Source organism: Conger conger, chromosome 12, assembly GCF_963514075.1.
Source record: "Conger conger chromosome 12, fConCon1.1, whole genome shotgun sequence".
NCBI classification, from domain to species: Eukaryota; Metazoa; Chordata; class Actinopteri; order Anguilliformes; family Congridae; genus Conger; species Conger conger.
In genome coordinates this window covers 26,777,781-26,798,233 of record NC_083771.1, presented here as the reverse complement: position 1 = coordinate 26,798,233, position 20,453 = coordinate 26,777,781, and the positions used below count along the sequence as shown (strand labels likewise).

Genomic DNA, 20,453 nt, shown 5'->3' with positions numbered 1-20,453 from the left:
AATCACCCGCTCCCTCCGATTCTTCCGCGGCCATTTCAGACTCAAATATCACTATTCCCATAGCAACCAGCGGTCCCAAGTGCATGACATCATACTTGTTGCCCGGGAGAGCAGGTTTTCCTTTAAGAAGAGCAGTGATGGAGGAGCTACATCTGCAGCTGCTGCTCCCATCCAACACTAACCCACAGGACCAAGCAGACCTCTCTTTCTCACTACAGACAGAGAAAGGTGTTTGCAGAAAAGGAAAATGCCCTTCAGGGCACAATGTGAATATAAAGTTGCAACATTCAATACACATATGGGAATCTTCCTTCACCACATTTGCTTCTAGCACAAATGACAACCATACATTCATATAATTAATATACAAACAAAACATAAATGCATCACTAAGCACAAACATGGGGTGTACCATGTTAACCCAGCCTGCAAACATGGTACAGCCCAGCCTGCAAACACAGTACATGCCAGCCTGCTAACAGGGTAGCCATCAGCCAACCAGTGAAGGGCCAGTCAAGTGCGGATTGCTAAAATGCTGGTCACCAAAGGCGGCCCAATCGGTTCTTACTTGCTGGGGTGTTCATTCTGCTATATTCTACAATCTTATTTGCCATTTAATTAGAAAATTTGAAAAGAGCTGAGCAGGAATATCCTCGAGTGAAGATCAAAAGGCAATCACCTAAACTAGTCTAGTTCCATCGACTTTAGTAATTACACCATATATTGTGGAGCACCAGTCAATAACGACACGCTTCCTACACCAGAGGCAACGGTGAGTGCATGTCTGGCCACTAGAGGGGGTGGTTGAGCCTTGTGGAGCTGGGTGCAAAGGAATGTGCCATAATAATTGTAATAACCCAAGACTTAGATAGATAGAAACATTCTACTGAGTCTACCGAGACATTTAAAGTGACAGTTTTACAAAAACAAAATTTACAGTTTAGATCCAAGGAATTCACATACACCATGCTAAATATAGGGATAAAATAATGAAATAAATAAAAAAACATAAAAAGGACATAAAACAGGGAATAATGTCCTTGATATAATAATAATAATGTTAATAATAATAATAATAATAATGTTTCTTGAAGGACTCGATCGGGGTAAGGCAATCTAACATACACATTCTAGTACATTCTGACATTTATTCTACATATAAGGTGAAAATGCGCTAAAAGCGGTATTGCCCAGAATTGTTCTAGTTCTGGGTGCCTCCAACATAATCCAATCTTGAGCTCTGACTTCATTAACACCCGCGTAATGTGTGACTGAGATAAAAGAGCCCACAAGAGACATTTCCATACTGCACTGTAGCCCCAGGATACAGATAACACAGAGCTAGCTTATCCTTTGTTCACACAGGTACTTCCAAACCACTGGCTATTCTGGCACTGGGATTGGGGATATTTCTGGGGCTTACCCAGAAAATGAACACTCACTCAGTCCTGGGATAAAACTGATCTTAGCCCCAAGCTGAGCTCAGTGTGAGTAGACCGGTGTCACAGCCCAACATTAGAGACTCAGCGCTAATTCTCCAGGTCTCTCAGGAACGCAGGAGCTGTTGGGAGGCTTATCTGCTAAAGCTCTGTTCTAGTGTATGGACAGATCTCACCTTCTGGAATCAAATTCTGAACTGGTGGATTTCATATCAGGATGAATGAATCCCCATCACAGGGTGAGGCATTACTGGCCACAAATATACACACACACATGAATACATATATACACACACACACACACACACACACGCGCACACGCACACGCACACCTATACAAACACACACACACACACACACGCACACAGAAACACACATGATAAACTAACCAACCAGCTGAAACAACCTGGTACTCAGAGATAGACTGGGTAGACTCACCTGAGACAGACAGACAGACTCAGGTGAGGCACACATACAGACTCAGGTCAGACACACAGACACAGACTCAAGTGAGACACACATACACAGACAGACTCAGTTAGGGGAGGTTTTGCCTACCAGGTCCTCCAGCACAGAGATGGGGAAGTCCAGCATGCACATGTTGACTGGCAGTGCCAGGGCTCTGTGGAGACTGAACCAGGGCTTGGTCCCCATACTCACTGCCGCAGGTCAGAGAGAGGAGCCCCAGGAGACCAGAGCACAGCGTCTGCCTCTCACCCTGCTGCCTGCAGCATGGGCAGACTCGCGCTACGCGACAGCAGCTGCGCTAACGCTGCTAAGATAGCGCTGCGAGCAAAACTTCTGTTGCTACGCTAGCGCTGCAATGCTATTGTTGCTACACTAATACCGCTACGTACGTGCTGCGGCACTACTACTGCTGCTGGGCTAGTGTGAGTGTGAACAGACCTGCAGCACCCTGATCCACCAATACACTGCTCTCTCTCTCTTTTACTCTTCTGCACACTTTCTTTTACCTGCTCTCTCTACCTCTTCTCTTCCACTCTTCTTTCTGTTTTTCTCTGAAGCAGCACAAGAGAAGGGTGTGTTTAAGAGTCACTGGCTCCTCCCCATTTACTACAGGCACGGTAAAATCCTTAAACATGCCACTGCAGGCCAGCATTTATCATCTCTACACACACGCACACAAACACATATAGACACACACATGCACACACACACACACACACACAGACACAAACACAGGCATGCATACACATGCAAACACTCACGCAAGTATACACACACACATTAATTTACTTTACACTATGCTACTCTCTCCGCACACAAACACACGCCCCATTCTTTGTACATTCTCTGCCACAGTTGAAGCCCAAAACGTGATAATTGATACCCCGAGCATTCTTTCGCTCTGTCATCCCCTCCCTCTTTCACTCTACCTGCCTCTTTTGCTCTGCCTGTCATTGGTCCAGCTGATCTTCTCAAATGTTTGGCAGTTACGTCCTTCACGGACAAGCGTTTGTTCATGGACTCCACATTCTTAGTTCAGCCATTAGCCTAGCTTCATCCGATACTTCAGTGTAATATGAAGTACTGAAGTAACTGAGGACACAGCAGTAAGCATTAAGCATGAAGCATTCAGGAGAAGCACTGCTCTCTGTGTTTTTGTTGTGAGTGTATGTGCATGTGTAAATGGTGAATGTGTGTTTGTGTGTGTGTGTTTGAGTGTTTCTGTGTGTGTGTGTGTTGTGTGTGCATTCATGTGATAAAGTCCAAGACATTGGCTTAAAAGAGAAGGCGGAAACAACAGATAAAATGAAGCTCACTGTATCTTTTACAACCAGAGCACAGAGCTTTCCAAAGCAAAATGAAAAAACCCCAAATATGGCCTTTCGCCTTCGAAATTCAAGAGTGAAAATAAAACAAGTTCTACAGTATCGATCAGCAGGCTGGCCTGAAAACAGGGTGGCTGTTTATCATCACAGCGCAATCCAAACAGATGTGTGAATAACAATAACAATTTACAACACGTGGAGTGACATCACGCATTCGATCACATCCAACAAATTCAGACACAAACTCTCAGAGGACTGTGTGTCCAATCAGCTCACAGAACAGATTCTGAGATTTGCCACTAATGATCTCTGAGCTCATCCTGCGGCCATCTTGCCATTCTTCATACTCATGCATTGTGAGGTGAGAGTATCATAAATATGCAAAACCCCCGCCAGGACTTCCACTGGCAGGACAGAAGACAGAGAGAGAGGAAAGTGATGAAAGAAGAAATAAAGAAAGGGAGAAAGAGAGGGAGAGAGAGACGGAGGGAAGGAGAGAGAGACAGAACCAGGGGAAGCACAGAACGGGACTGACAGCTTCCTGAACGTTTGGGCTGAAATGTGACAGGAAGCAGGGACAGCCACAGGGCTGTATGCCCAGTGATAACTGAACCACTTCCTGGAAGTCACATAACCCTATGGCAGGGATTACTGATACGGACCACACACACACACACTCATACACTCACACACACACACACACACACACACAAACACACATACCCACAAACACACACACACACACACACACATACCCACACACACACACAAACACACATACCCACACACACACACACACACACACACACAAACACACATACCCACACACACACACACACACACACTCATACACTCATACACACACACACACACACACACACACTCACACATACAAAGACACAAACACACACATGCACACGCCCACGCACACCCACACCCACACACACACACACACACACACACACACACACACACACACACACGCACGTACACATTCAAGACGGAAGTGGCACTCTAGCCTGGAAAATGGAGAAACACTTTTTGATGAAGAAACATTTGAGTTCAGTATTTTCCACAGGAAATTTAAGCTGCCTTCGCGCCTTTTTTGTGGACAAATTATATTGTTTGTGCCGAAATCTAGAAATAATTTGGGGACAACAAGTACTTCTATGTGTCCCCCCCAACCTCATTTTGGCCCAGGCCAGCTCAACCAATTATATTTGTACAGAATGTTCCAGGCCATCACACAAAAACATAATAAGACCATATTTCTGTCTGCACCCAGACAGAAAAACGACAGCAGTAAAAAACACATAACGTCTTATAAAAAGACGAACGCAGCCCATCCCACTGTGATCGATCTCGGCCGATCCTAGCAGGACGGCGCCAAGGCTCTCAGACATCGAAACAGGAAGTGGGGGGGTCACGTGATTTGGACAGGTCCGGGTTTAACCGTTACTTCGGTTGTGGGTTGAAGGCCTGGCACGCTAGCCTGACCCCCCAGGCAGGAGCTTCACAGCAGACACCAACATAGACCACAGACAGAGGGGACAGAGTAGGGGACAGGGCAGGGGGACAGGGCAGGGGGACAGGGCAGGGGGACAGGGCAGGGGGACAGGGCAGGGGACAGGGCAGGGTGCAGGGCAGGGGAACAGGGCAGGGCAGGGGAACAGGGCAGGGGACAGGGCAAGGGAACAGGGCAAGGGAACAGGGCAGGGGAACAGGGCAGGGTGCAGGGCAGGGGAACAGGGCAGGGTGCAGGGCAGGGGAACAGGGCAGGGGAACAGGGCAGGGGACAGGGCAGGGGAACAGGGCAGGGGAACAGGGCAGGGGAACAGGGCAGGGTGCAGGGCAGGGGAACAGGGCAGGGGAACAGGGCAGGGGGCAGGGCAGGGGAACAGGGCAGGGGAACAGGGCAGGGGAACAGGGCAGGGGAACAGGGCAGGGGAACAGGGCAGGGTGCAGAGCAGGATGCGGAGCAGGGTGCGGAGCAGGGTACAGAGCAGGGTGCAGAGCAGGGTGCAGTCTGCAGGCTGGAGAGAGAGAGGAAGGGACACACATGCTAACGGGAGAACATTCTGGAAAAGGAACACGGAAATAAATCATGGAGTGACACCGCTCTGCTACAGAATGTTCTTTGACGAAGAAGAACACTGCCCTTGCTCATTCCAGTCCAGAACTCTGCGGGGTAGGCCCAATAAGAAGGACTACGGAGAACAGCTCATGCTGCGTGTTGCACAACAGCTGCTCAGACCAGCAGGGACATATTCCGGAGTGATTCACTAAAGTACCAATACAAACAAAGTTATTGTGTATCCACACCCAAATAGTTAGCGAGGGTTGTTCTCAAGTACAATAATATGTTGCGCTTTTATTTTCAAAACACAATATTTCGGCTAACAGCTCAGCCTACATCTCTCTTCACTGTACAGTTGAGGCTGTGCCATGTGTCATTTCTCCAAGCAACTTGGTGTCGGGTTGTTTCCAAACGCACAAATAAAGTAAAATGGTGGTTTAGCTCAGGGAATATTGGAAGCAGAGCAAGTGCTTTTTTCAGGGACATTAATCTGAAACAATTTAACAGGTGTCTTTTTACATTAATGGCATTTGGCAGACGCTCTTATCCAGAGCGACGTACAGTTGATTTTAGACTAAGCAGGAGACAATGCAGGGTTAAGGGCCTTGCTCAAGGGCAGCCCTTTTTACAAGATTCCTTTCATTAACAGAATTAAAGGTGCAGGAATAATAATGACAATAAATAATCAATATTAATGTATATGATAGTTGCTTCCTCAAGTGAGGGCAGTGCAGTTCAGATCTGACAGATTTAGGTGTGATACTGAACTGTAGACAGAGAGGCCAAACTCAGCGCTAACACTGAGGCAAAACTGCATAAATGTTGCAGAAACATGGTGCTAATGCTGCAGCAGCGTTGTGCCAGCTCAGTCTGTCAGTATGACACTAGCTTTGTGTAAGTTTGTAGTTTTTTCTCACCACACTGAAGGCCTTGAGCTCCGGTTCCGGAGCAACAGGAGTAAACATCTGGGACGAATCAGCTGCAGACCAGAACTGTGGTCTGCAGCGCCACCTGCTGACCACTGGAAGTAACAAAGCTTCCGACTGCTGTTTTTGCATCGCAATCCTCCAGGTGTCACTGAAGATATATCCAAACATCCATATATCCATATCCAAAAAAAAAATGAAGTGCACAAAAATATGAGACTAATAAACATCACAAAGGCACAAACAAGACAAGAGAGATTTTGGTGAGTGGTGAGGGAATTGTCTCAGATCTTGCATATTTAAAGTAATGACTCAGACTTATGAATAGACTGCTTAGTCTTCCTTTCCCCCTCCTCCTCTCCCACTCTCCATATAAAGCTTTACCTCTACTTTTCCATGGCCAAAGAAATCCAGACTAAATCCCTTACGAACTCAAACACCCACAATGCACCTGTAGCAGTCCTATTTACTTCCTGTGTCAGAGGACACAGGCCACAGGCGGCCTCCCCACTCCGCTTGGGCATGTAATTAGAAACACGAGGTGCGTGTCTGGGACGGCAGCCCACGTAAGACAGAGAGAAACAGGGTCAGGAGCCGGTCAGGGCACAGGAACACGGCCATCTCCGACCGGCAGTAGCATGGAGATTAAGCCTGCAGCGTGACCCGGCACAACGAACACAAACACAGCCGGACGGAGACGTGGACGGGAAGAGAGAGCGCGTGGCTCCATCGAGCGCCGCTCTGGGGCCAGGCCGGGCGGCGCCAGGTAAAGGCGCCGTTACAGGGGAAACAGGAGACGCCGCGGGGTAGCGCGAGGGGCGAAACGCGTCCCGATGACCGCAGAGGAGCGATGCACACTGCCTTAGAAAGGGCTACGGGAATACATCACAAAGAGACACCCCATATAAAGAAGAGAGCACAAGTAGAGAGGGACAGAGAGAGCAGGGAGAGAGAGTTCACTGGGTTCAAGCACTGAGGCCAGAGAAAGGAATGTTTAAGCCCCTCTTTAAAAGCTACAGACAAATACACAGAAAAGCAGCCAGCTGGACAGAGAGGAACGGCCAATGAAACGGGCCCAGGCGCCGCGGGCTCCAATCGGACGGCTCGTCTGACTTCCAAAAACACAAAAACAGCCGGTCGTTCGGCAGTCATCTGCCAAACGCCGATTTTAACATTCATATCCTGTACTGTACTGGGGACCCCCCGACTGCATTCAGTTTCAAAATCAGGATTCTATCGACAACCGCTCGACTCATTATGAACTCCAGTGGAATCCAGAGAGAGAAACGATGCCAGGAAAAGTAATAACTCATGAATATGAGACCGGATCATGATTCAGCTTCTAAAAGGGAAAGCTTCGTTTCCAGCTGCCATACATTTTGTGCTCACAAGTATCACATAGTGAAGAGACAGATACTGCAATAATGCTTATGTGTTCGTTGCTGTGACCATTTTTCAACCAAATACCAGGTGTGTGTGTGTGTGCTTGTGCGCGTGTGCGCGTGTGCGCGTGTGCGTGTGTGCGTGTGTGCGCGTGTGTGCGTGTGTGCGTGTGTGTGGTGCGCGTGCGTGTGTGCGTGTGTGCATGCGTGCGTGTGTGCGTGTGTGTGCGCGTGTGCGCGTGTGTGTGTGTGCGTGCGTGAGAGCGTGTGTGCGTGTGTGTGTGTGTGTGAGCGTGAGCGTGTGTGTGTGTGTGTGTGTGTGTGAGCGTGTGAGCGTGTGAGTGTGTGTGTGTGTGTGTGTGTGTGTGAGCGAGTGTGTGTGTGTGTGTGTGTGTGTGTGTGTGTGTGTGCGTGTGTGTGTGTGTGGCCCCTCAAGATTGGCCTCTCATCACTCATCGCAAGACTGGATGCCATCACACGAAATAAAAATATCAAAAAATAAGTTTGATTTTAGAATAGTGCTGATTAGATGGGGACTTATAACACACCACTTCTGCTCAAGGGACCAATGGCAGTACAGATCTTATTGTGGCTACACCATGGATCGAACCAACAACCTTGTGGGTTCCAGTCATTTACCTTAACCACTACGCTACAGGCCGCACCTTCAACATATTTCTGCCCAGCCCATCATGGACAAGTCGTATCCTGAATAAACGTTGTGCAGTATATCATAAGGGGGGAGGGAAATCTTCAAATTCTTTCTCCCCTACTGGAAAACAAGGATTAAGAGTAAAATCTGCATTGCCTTTTTTTCCAGATGGGACAGTTACGCTGTCCAAGAAAGGCTACAGTGAAATAAAAACAAAACAGATGGACAGAAAAAATGAAAACAGACCCTGCTGCAGAACATAGCCTCCCGAGATGCTAAAAACTGCCCGAGACGAGCATTAAGACTAATGAGCCAAAAGCCCGGCACTCAGAGACAGCATTGTGTAATCTCTCTCACACACACACACACACACTCTCTCTCTTATACACTCTCTCTCTCTCACACACACACACACCTACACACACACACACACACACACTCTCTCTCTTATACACTCTCTCTCTCTCACACACACACACACACCTACACACACACACACACACTCTCTCTCTCTTATACACACTCTCTCTCACACACACAAAAACAGCAGACACACACATACACACATACGCACACACACAGAGCCAACATATGCACACTAGCACATATGCGCACAGACACAATGTGCAAACACAAGCACACACACACAAACACACACACACACATGCACATACACACAAAGAGCCAACATATGCACACATACACAATGTGCAAACACAAGCACACACACACACACACACACACAAACACACAAAGAGCCAACATATGCACACATACACAAGGTGCAAACAAAAGCACACACACACAAACACGCAAAAACAGCACAAGCATGCACAGGAGCACATACACACACACAAAGAGCAAACACACTCACAAACAAATAAAAATAGCATACACATGCACACAAGCACACACACGCAAAAACACAAAAATAGCATACACATGTACACAAGCATACACACACATTGAGCATGCGCACAGAAACTTGTGACGATGGGGAAATGGATGAGTAATGGAGTTTATGGGGCAGTACTTTCTGAGTAAAGTGCAGAGACAAAGAGAGACAAAAACAGAGAGAGAGCCGCCATTCCTGGGCCAGGCAGTTATGTAACTGTGCAACCAGATCATGCATCACTATGACATTATTTATTTTTCCTGGCAGATGCAGCTTGTTTAACAACTGCGTATTGTAAATGGACATACAGAGACCCCTTCCTGGTCACTGACACTCCCACAAAACAAGCCTGAACAGTCACCCATCTTTCAATGCCAGGTCCAGCCAGCATTTTTATACAAGTCAATGCATGCTGGGATTTTATTTGCCTACTTAATGGAGTTTGCATCAGCACTTAACCCTTCCCAGAGAAGTGTAAGGAATCTATATACTGGTCACTCTGAGGAGGAGAATTCAAAATCTCCTCCAAGACGCAGCGGTGGTGGACTTTAATACAGGACGTTGGCAAGAGAGAAATGGGGGGAGGACCATAGGAAAGAACTCATTATATAGTCCACTCCCCCAGGAGGGACACAGGCTCTTCGAGCCTCAAAAAGAGAAACCCGGTCAAGATATTTTTGTTATGTTTTTTGGTTGTTTTTTGTTTTTGTCGTCCTTGTGGACAGGGAGATGTTCATTGTGCTCACAGATTGATTATTGTCAGGTTTGTGTTTGCAATGTTGAGCGTGATTGTTTAAACCTTTTTAAGAAAAACTTTTTAAACTGTAAAAGAAATGGTGTAACCAAATAAAGCCAATGATGAAAATATTCGATCACTGATCTACATCCTGGTCGAGATCTCTCTGTAAAGCATCATACTTCTGCCAATATGACGGGTTTCCAACCAATCTCTCTCCTTATCCCACTTGAAAATATATCTTAGATGAAGACATCAACCTGCTCCTTAGATGTTTTACCCTCAAAATTCCTCAAATGACATTCTATTGACGGGTGATGAGGGGTATTTCTCCATTTTGATACTTCTAGGTAACCCTTCCTTCCCAGGTTAGCATGCAGTTATCATGTGGGGTTCCACATGGCTTGATTTTAGGTCCTAACGCTTTTTTGTTTTTTTCTGAGACATATCATTTGAAAACCACATTTCCTTTCATTGCAATGCTGATGAAACACAGCTGGATCTCCCGCTAAATCCATCCAACCCCAGCAGCGTTGGCTCGTTAGCTGCCTCCAAGGTATAAAACGACGGATGTCCCAAAATATTTTGCAATTGAATTAATCCACATATGAGATATTTGGCCAGCTCAAAGCTGGAAATATGATTCTTAGCCATCTGAAAAGCCCATCTGTGTAAAGTCAACGCCAGAAACCTTGGGGTGAATTTGGACTATGACATATCCAACGAGCAGCAAGACAAGAGCACAGTCATCTCTCCAGGTGAGAACTGTTTCTAAGATTAAGTTATTTTTGTCCAGTTGTGTTTTGGAGAGAGTCGTTCTTGCCTTTGCCTGTTCTCGCTTGGACTACTGCAACTCACTCTACTCCTGCCTTAGTCAAACTTCCCTCTCACATCTCCAGGTTGTTCAGAAGGCATCAGCTAGGATGTTAGTCAGGGCCAGGCCAAGGCATCATATTACCCCAATACTGCCTTCCTTACAGTGCCTGCCAATATGTTTTCAAGATTATTTAATTAATTATAGGGCTCGGCAAGGTTTGGCCCCTACTTGCATCTCTGACGTGCTGATCCCCTATGAACCAGAACACAGCCAGAGATCTTCAGGCAGGGACCTTTGGCCCTTTGGTTGCGTAAAAAGCCAGGCTAAAGATCAAAGGTGGTCGGACCTTTGCGACCAGGGATCCCAGACTCTGAATCTTCCTGCCAGATGAGCTTGGGCTTGCAAGTTCTGTATTTTCTTTCAAATCACTTCATAAAACATAAATGATACTGTGCTCAGACTTCATTGGCAGTGTAATCACCAAATAAAGTAATAATCAAGGAAAAACGATGGCTCTGCCCATCCGAAGATGCCTTACATCCGCAATAGCAAATTAAGGGTTAATCACAGACATTTCAGCATCAAGCCTTCTTCAGTGTGAAACAATTGACAATGAAAGGCCTCTATATATAGCTTATATGGTATACTGCTCAGCTGATGACAATTAAGTGTCTTCATTTCACAGGTCTTAAAGAATAGCTTTAACAGAAAACCATTCATTACAATGGACAAAATGCGAAGCAAGCACATATTACACATTCACTTAATTTAGATTAGTTAAAAGAGATATATAACAACTGAAAAACAACCATCTGTTCCTGATTACAGGTGCCCGGGGGAGAAATGTATCATAATGAGAGGATACAAACTCCCTCACACTGTATCATAATCTGAAGGTAAAGCTGAGCAAGAGATAAAGTGTGCAGGAGTTTCTCTCCTTGTTACTATGGAGTCATCAAAGTCTTTTTGTGGAGTCTGGGCTGAAAAAGATCCAACCTCCCCTGTTCATAAAGAAAGCCAACCATACTACACTACATTTTAGCAATGTACAGTAACTGTGTGTCACTCGGTGACTAGAGGCTGAACTGAGCCCGTTAATCAGCGTGCCCTCAGGAACATCCCAAAAAAATACCTGCCCTGAAAGAGCAAAAAATAGGAAGATTATATTTGCATGCAACCATTTCACAGATGCTCTAATCCAAAGTAGCTCACAGTAGTATGATCCGACAAAGGTGAGACAAAGAAGGGTAATCATACTGATCTTTTAATGTCATAAGTAAGCGCCTAATGCCATAGCATAGGATATACTGCTAAATGTAGCATAATGGATTTGAGGGTATAGTGTTACATGTAGCATACAGGCATATGTCTAGGGTATTCAAACGTCTGTGTGTGTGGACAGGACAGGGGATATCATCGCATGCTGACCGGATCAGTACAGGCACTGAGCGACAGCCACCCTCGGACTGCTGGTTTAAAGGTACAATAGCTAATTTCGGACTTCTAGCAGTCAAGAGAGGAATTGCAGCAACAAACACCTTCAAACCACAACGCTGTTTATCCCTCCCCCTTCTCTGTGAACACGCTGACGTTGAAACGCCATTGGCTGTGGCAATTAGAACCAATTTTCAACCAATGTGCTTGAATGATTGTACAGCTATATGATGTTTTGGTAGAGAGTGCTGGCCCGTCAACTGCATATTTTGAAACCCGAATTTAAGGACTATAAACACATGCAGTGGGTGAGTCAACATTTTCAACGATAGGAAGGGATTTACAATGGTCTTGTAACAATGTTTTAACACAAAAATCTTACTATTGTACCTTGTTTATGGGAGGGAGGAGGAGAAAGTCAAGAAGGAAAAAAAGGGGTGTCCCCATCCACTGTTGCCATGGCAGTGCCCCAGAGGATCTTTGGATCCTAATGGGTCACATGACCAGTGTTTCCTCAACAGCACTGCCCCTCTCAAGGGGGGTTTCACACCTTTTAGCAGAACCACTGAAATCAGGGAGCCGGTCTCGTGTTCTGCCTCTCCTAGAGGCTGTGTGTCTGTCATCCTGGCTGTCAGTCTGACCCCCCCTGACCACCCCTCTGTCTGTCTGTCTGTCTGTCTGTCTGGCAGTCATGCTCTACTGCATAATAAGCCTGGAGTGCAATGCGAGGTAATCCAAGGACACTTGAGTACAATGGGGACGAATACAAGACGATAATGAAATGTGTCAGAATGGGGGGAAAACACAAGATTATACACGATATGCTTATCTGACCAAAAGCCACTTCAGTGCACGTTCTACGCTGAATATCTATATTTTTAAAAGACAGCAGGTAACCATCCTCTCTCCTTCGATCGATTTACCAACCAAGCCCCAGTCTGTCGGTTCCATATTATTGCGTGAAACACCGCCGATCTTTTCTCGACAACGAATAATAAAACGTGTAAATACACCCATAAACGCACACACCCTGAAGTGGCGCTACTTCCGAGAACCCCAGTGCCCCAGTTACAACGGGCAAATCATTGCAAAGCGGCCGGTTAGCGCGCGCATCCCCCCAGCGCACTGCCCTTGATCCGTATAATAGAATTGGAATCGTGCCAGGTCCGTAGAACGCTTTTGTATAACGTCGAATCTCTGGGTTTCAGACTAATGTTTTGTAAAGGAAACGCTAATGCATTTGGATCCGTCGTGATTCTGACGTTATTACCGTCACAACACCGAGGAATCATTTTTGTATCCTTAATGCTTCAAGCAGCATAGTGTAACACGGCATAGAGTGTATTTTTGCAGCATGCTTCGCGAACTTCTTGAAAATGACGACCACGGCAGAAAATGTTGAGTATACGCTGGTCTTTACCCAATGAAATCTAAGAGAAACGGCTCACATCACCCAAGAAAACAAAAAATACGAGTTCAGCCCTAGCGTCCAACACTTACACAGACCATGATGACATTATAGTAAATTACCTGTGTATCCAGCATCATCATCACCTCTGATTCATAGCTCCTTCTTCGTACTCTATGTGTTGTGTTCTAATTCTACGACCCCCTCTTTCCACATGTTGAGCGAAACAGCCAAAATCTCACAGAGAAAAATTGTGGAATTCCTGTGCCGTGGCGTATCGGAGCAAGACTTTAATGGCACTACAAAATCTAAAGGGAAGACCAGGAGTATCCAGTTGCACGTCATCAATCCCTGTTATTCGGAATTTCACTCGTGTAATTAAAAGGAAAAATAAACACATGCAACCCTTTCAGTCCAAACGTGGAAACGTTGCTTCGGAAACAAACAGAGATGGTGTCAAGAGCTGCAGGAATCCATTTAAAGAGATATCCCAATTCATTACAGCGAAACCCGTCTCGGCGGCCACCCAGTGGAGTAAAGAAAAATGGTCGTGACGTGCAGGTGATCACCCTACAGAAACCCCCCATCCCCTAACATCTGTAGTAAACATAGCACAATGTAATGTTTTGAGGGACCTTGTAAAAATATCCAATGCCAACTATATATATTTATTTTTCTTTTCAAAAGCATTCTTAATGTACTTCATGTATTGGGTTTTTTTATATACAAATGTAATTATGGGTGGTAATCTGATATCTTAAATGCTACATTTGTTTCTTGATTAAGTGACACAATTTTATTTTTATTTGTTTTGTCTGTGTACTCCAGTCAAAGGATTAGGAACCAAATAATGAATATGAGGTTAAAGTGCAGAGCACAAACTGTCAGCTTCAATTTGAGGATATTGACATTAATATTGGGTTTACTATACTCCACTATTTTAGACTTGCAATCAAACATGTGGTTAAAGTACATATTTTCAGCTTTTATTAAAGGGAATTTTATACTGTATATTTTGATTTAATTACAGCACTTTTTATACATAGCAGAAGACTAATACGTCAAAAAAATAAGTCTAATAAATACCTAAAAGTGCTCACTGAGTGTATAAGAGAGTATCAACTAGTCGAAACATCATTAAAGTGAAAGAGAGCATTGCTGCGCTCACTGATCACAAAGGGCCAGGGAAGGCCTCAACAGCTGACGTCTCACCATAATGAAGAAAACCACTGAACAGCTGTCTGAGGGATCACAAACACTCTTCAGGCTGGTGTAGATGTGTCAGTGACCCCTCCTACGCTGCAAGTTAGCTGCAAAAACAGGATGGCCAGGGTACAGTTTGTAAAGAAATCCTGACAAGTTCTGGGAAAAAGGTCTTGTGTACCGATTAGCCACATTAGCCAACATTTGCAAGCTGCGGACACAATACCAATCTTTCAAGAACGTGCCTCCCTCAAGAAAAATCCCTCAAGAAAAAAAAAAAAAGTTTTATATGGTTAAATGGTAAATGGTTGGAATTTATATAGCGCCTTTATCCAAAGCGCTGTACAATTGATGCTTCTCATTGACCCATTCAGACACACACTCACACACCAACAGCGATTGGCTGCCATGCAAGGCACCAACCAGCTCGTCAGGAGCATTTTAGGGGTTAGATGTCTTACTCAGGGACACTTTGACACAGCCCGGGCAGGGGATCAAACTGGCAACCCTCCGACTGCCTGATGACTGCTCTTGCCACCTGGGCCACTGTCGCCCATAATAGAAACCCCAAAGAGCTTAAGGTGTCTTCTCATAAGCCAAGACTTGTGAAAATCTGTTTTGACTAGCGATCATGATACAAACACCAAAGCTGGGAGATAGAGCAACAGCATTGGCTGCTGACCGCACTGTGCAGTTGACCATGACGCACAGGTAAAAAAAACAAAAAAAACTATGTGGCCTGTAGTGTAGTGATTAAGGTACATGACTGGGACCTGCAAGGTCGGTGGCTCGATCCCCGGTGTAGCCATAATAAGATCCGCACAGCCATTGGGCCCTTAACCCTGCATTGCTCCAGGGGAGGATTGTATCCTGCTTAGTCTAGTCAACTGTAAGTCGCTTTGAATAAAAGTGTCAGCCAAATGACATGTAATGTAAAAGATCAAGAAAACTGAAAGGGAGTACCAAAAAGGAGCCATCATGGACAGGTGGCCACCAGACAAAGGTGACTGGCAAGGCAGGTTTCACTGTAAAGCCTACACATTATAGCAATTGCAAAAGCAAAAAATGAAACAAATATTGAAACAAGCGAAAGTTTAAAAAAGCAAAGGGGGGAAATTTATGTCAATATTTGAAGTCATCAGCCTTCTTTTGAGTCTTTGTAGACTTCCAATACATATCGGACCAGGCTTCTTCACTTGATACAAGGCTCTCCATGAGGACTTCATTGGCAACTTAAATTTTGTGATCATCTGTGTAGCCGGGGAGGGGGGACAGATCACTGACATTGGTTTGTAGGACAGGGTCATCAGGACACTCGTCATTGTCAGACTCTTCTTTGAACATGTACATTTTACATTTTAGTCATTTGGCTGACGCTTTTAATCCAAAGCAACTTACAAGTGCATAGGTTCTTCCACAAGTTAAGGGCATCACATCCATAACTAGTAAAATACACATGAAGTGCTGTTCTAAATAAAGTCACAGTCATCGTAAGTGCCTTTTTTTTTGGGGGGGGGGGGGGGGGGTTAGACAAGAGGGATATCGGAAAGGGGGGGGGGGATCAGGAGGGTGGACTAAGGTACAGTTTGAAAAGGTGTGTTTTTAGTCTGCGTCGAAATAGGGGGAGGGATTCTGCTGTCCTGACAGTGATAGGCAAGTAATTCCACCACTGAGGACCGCCAGGTGCACGTAGAGAGGGAACCATAAGGCGACCAGAGCTGGCAGACCGAAGTGGTCTTGCTGGGGAGTAGGGATTGATTAAGGATTGTATGTAAGGTGGGGCAGTCCCCTTAGCAGCCTGAAATGCCAACACTAGGGCCTTGAAGCGAATGAGTGCGGCATCTCCATTCAGGCACATTCAAAGTTCTGATGCAGGCTTGTCTCAGTCAAGACCAACATCAGAGGTGGCCACATGCTCCTTAAACAAGGGGGTGATCTCCAGATCTGAGACTGAAGATTTTCTCTTGACAGCTAGGTGAGTGGGAGGGGAGTGTTACCCTGGTCCTCTCCCGTCTTTACTTTGATGGTGTCACAGAGAAATTCATGGAAACCACTTCAGTAGCATTTCAGTATTGCTGCAACTGAAACCTCATTCCACGTGTGCTGGATGCAGTTGTTAGCTTGTCACAGATTGATTTGCTTCAACAAACCAGCTCCTGCCGAGCCTTTGTCACATTACATGGTGCTGAGAATGTCTCGTACGAAACTTCAGCTTCAAGGCTTGTATGATGCGATTGTTCATTGCTTGGCTATTCCCAGTGGTGTTTGAGGGTGGAACATGGATTTTGATATTAGACATAGGAATCATAGGATGTAACGTCCATGAGCAATAGGATTTGCTGATTTTCGCAAACAGTTTTTATGGTTGAAGATCTTTTGCCATTCTTCCATTAGTAAGATAGCCACCCATGACTTCTTATTGGCCCTGTTTGTCACAGGAAGGGCAGTGACGGGGACTTTTTCACACGGTCTTGAGCTTGAGTATCCCTTGAGTAGAGTAGGAAGCTTTCCTGAATCGTACAGCTTTCTGGTCAACATCCCCAGCTTCACCAGATTGAGTCTTTAAGGTTAAAGAAGGTTAAATGTTAAGTTGTTTCTCCGCCAGAAAGACTCGAGCCATCCGTTTCTTACTTTAACTCTGTGTTTCCGAGGTGAGCTGGAGAGTCCGCTCCTGAAGCATTGGCCTTCAGTACCTTATGCTTCCGGTTTACATCAACTTTATTTTCATTCTTTTCATGATATCATCTATTTGTGAACAGCGAACACATTTCCTCTGCAATTTGCTGAGAACTTTTGCCTGCATCGACTTTTCTAATCACTTCGTTCATTGATTTTTTTTGTTGAGTGTCAGCATAACTGGCTCATGAGCTGCCATTTTAAATCCAATACTAGTAACTTTTTTATGCTAGTAGGGAATATTACCTACAATACAACAACAATGATGGCAGCATGCTCTTCAACACCAATGTACTAATAGTTGCTGAGTGATTTTATGGGTGTCTTAAAAAAATAAATAAATAAATAAAATAAAGTACAAAGATAATGTATTGTATTGGGCCTGACACAATTCATTGACGTAAGCTGGCATCACCGTTAGGAATTAATCAAAACAAAAGAAATGAAAAAAAACAAAAGCAAAAGGGTACAACCCTTAATGATTATCAATATTCTTTCAAATGTCAAAGGTCTTTGGGCTGTTTTTGATAAAGTAGGCTACTTACCCCTCACAAAAAAATATATAAATACATTTAAAAAAATACAGATCGGGTGTTTCTCAGAAACACCAAAGGTCTTGGTGCCTTCTCATGAAATGAGATTAGTGCTTTGACTAGAGGCCATCATATGCATCAATACATCTCCTGTGAGAGAGCAACAGCTCAGCTGCAGACTGTGGTGTGCAGGCGAACGTAATGCAGAGATGATATACAGAGAGAAGTATAGGATTACCTAAAAATGGCCATTGTGGACAGATGACCACCAAGACAGGTTTAAATGTATTTCAAACTATGAACAGGCCATAAACTCTGGCTGTACGGATGGGCGCACGGGAAATCACCTGCAAAAGCTGTACCTCATCCAAAGCAAAGTACCTCACCACCATGATTAGCCTCGTATATGCCATAGATTAAAATGGCACTTATATATAGATATTGTTGCATTGTATTAGCACTCGGGGTATTCTAACAGCCAACCGTGGTATGCTAGTTCGTAAATTGATGTATTCTTTCCAATTGTATCTGTATGGTCACGCTAGGACCCGTACTGTCCTGTCGGGTCATCTTCACACATGTCCCCGAGTTCGATCTGCATCTCGTTGTACGTCGCTCTGGATAGGAGCGTCTGCTAAATGCTTTGTGATGTAATGTAATGGTGTGTGTAACAAAATAAAATAAGTAAATATTCAAAGCAGTACAGCTGTCATGCTCCTCTTCAGAAGAGGGACCCACGGCGCCATGCATACAATGTTGTCACAGCCTGCACTAAATCATTTCAAGAACGATACAATCCGCCTCGCCATGTAGATGTAATATCTGAGGCCACGACACGCGCGGGTTGTGCGTTTCGATTTGTTTTCCTCACAAAATATGTCGCCTGCATTAGTCGAAAATGCTTAATGCAGTCCAAAGTCTTGAAACAGATGTCAAGGTGATACAGCAATTAGGCTACCTGAACGGACTTTCCATAGAGACTACACTAAACCCGCAACAGAAAAGTAAATGATGTGCGTTATGTGATGTGGTGTAAAGTGACAATACAGGATCACAAATCTCTGATCGCGGTGATCAAAAGGGACATGTGGGAAAAAAAAAACACTGGTTACCGTTTCCGCTCGCGAGGGGATCCACATCTCGGGGTCTCCTTCTCCTATTCGTCTACATTATACATCCCCGGGTATCAGACACAGTCGATCTTAAAATACACGGTGGCAAAACAGTCATCACGCCACGTTATTTTGAATGTTTTTAGTCGATATTTTCTTGCTGAAATTGATGGTTTCTATGTGGTGGTGCTATAAATATAACAGCGCTCTCCTGGCACATAATGGACGCTCTTCCATCTTCTTCAGTATCACTCTTTATGGGAAAAATATAGCCTTATACAATAATTTAAGAGCAGATTATCGTTCGGGGCGTGAGGGATCCGTGTTTCCGGGTCACGCCCTTTTCTTTTCCAGGTATCCCTCAGGTGCTGGCAGGTCCGCGGAGAATAGGTTAGCTCGCGAATCCATAATTAGCGTGTCTGAGACCATGCCGGCAGCAGACTAGGACATTTACAGCGCCGAATGAAAAATAATAATACAGAGGATACGAGAGAGAGCAAAGGGAAAAAAAATACGACGGAAAAACATCCGACTAGGGATTAAAACGAGACCCTCGGCTTAGCCCTTGCCAGAGGCGCTCAGTGGAACCCCGTCTTGCTCTCTCGACGGCAGCCGACGAGCGGGTGACCGATGCGCGTGAAGGGGAGCCTCTCCCAGAGCCCAGAAAGGAGCGAAGCCGCCCCTCCTCCCCGTCTCGAGCTCCTGGATGCTCTGCAATCCCCTACCGGGCGGGACAGTCATTCCAGGCTCTCTCCGGTCGGTTCCCAAGGAGATGGACAGGAATGCGCTTTGTGAATGCTCGGTTCAGTTCAGATTTGACCTCTGCGCACACATCGTACAGCAACTGGCGCTGTTTGCCAAATGTTTATAAATTATCCGACATACACTTTTATAAATAGCATTTAGTATTGTTTGAACATAAACCTGCTTTGAAATTCTGTAGAGATGCTCCCTGGATCAATACAGGTATTGTGAATGTGAATATCAGTAATCGCTGACTGGTATTCTGGTATTGCACCGGACAAGACTATAATAGCAATACTGGGGGCATTTCCACTCATAAGCTACTTCCATATATCTGACCCACTAAAGTGGCGAATGACAGAATAATACAGTGTAAGCAATAAAACCTGTGACCTGGGTCAGCACTTGAACATCATCAGAATCGCCCTATGATCACCCTGCTGAAAATAAACAGCTCAAGCTTGGCTTTGAAACAGCTGGTAGCTGGTTGACCAGCTCAAGCTAGGTTCGAGACAACTCAGACAAGCTACTAGCACTAAATGGTTGGCATTTATATAGCACCATAATCCAAAGCACTGTACAATTGATGCTTCTCGTTCACACAGCATGGCACCAACCACCCACCC

At 45.2% G+C, this 20,453-nt stretch overlaps 1 protein-coding gene across 2 annotated transcripts in view; it reads right to left on the bottom strand.

Moving 5' to 3' along the window:
- The window catches only part of LOC133142367 (ral guanine nucleotide dissociation stimulator-like), a 50,167-nt gene extending 30,436 nt beyond the window's left edge, over positions 1 to 19,731 (bottom strand). Inside the window, exon 1 of one of the 2 annotated variants that reach the window (XM_061263537.1) lies at positions 19,084 to 19,731. In XM_061263537.1, coding sequence (XP_061119521.1) covers positions 19,084 to 19,110 — 27 coding nt within the window. In that variant the 5' untranslated portion in view covers positions 19,111 to 19,731. Of the gene's footprint in view, positions 1 to 13,681; positions 13,758 to 19,083 lie in introns of those variants that run through there. The other variant, XM_061263538.1, reaches the window with a different exon arrangement.
- Between the last annotated feature and the right edge of the window lie 722 nt (positions 19,732 to 20,453).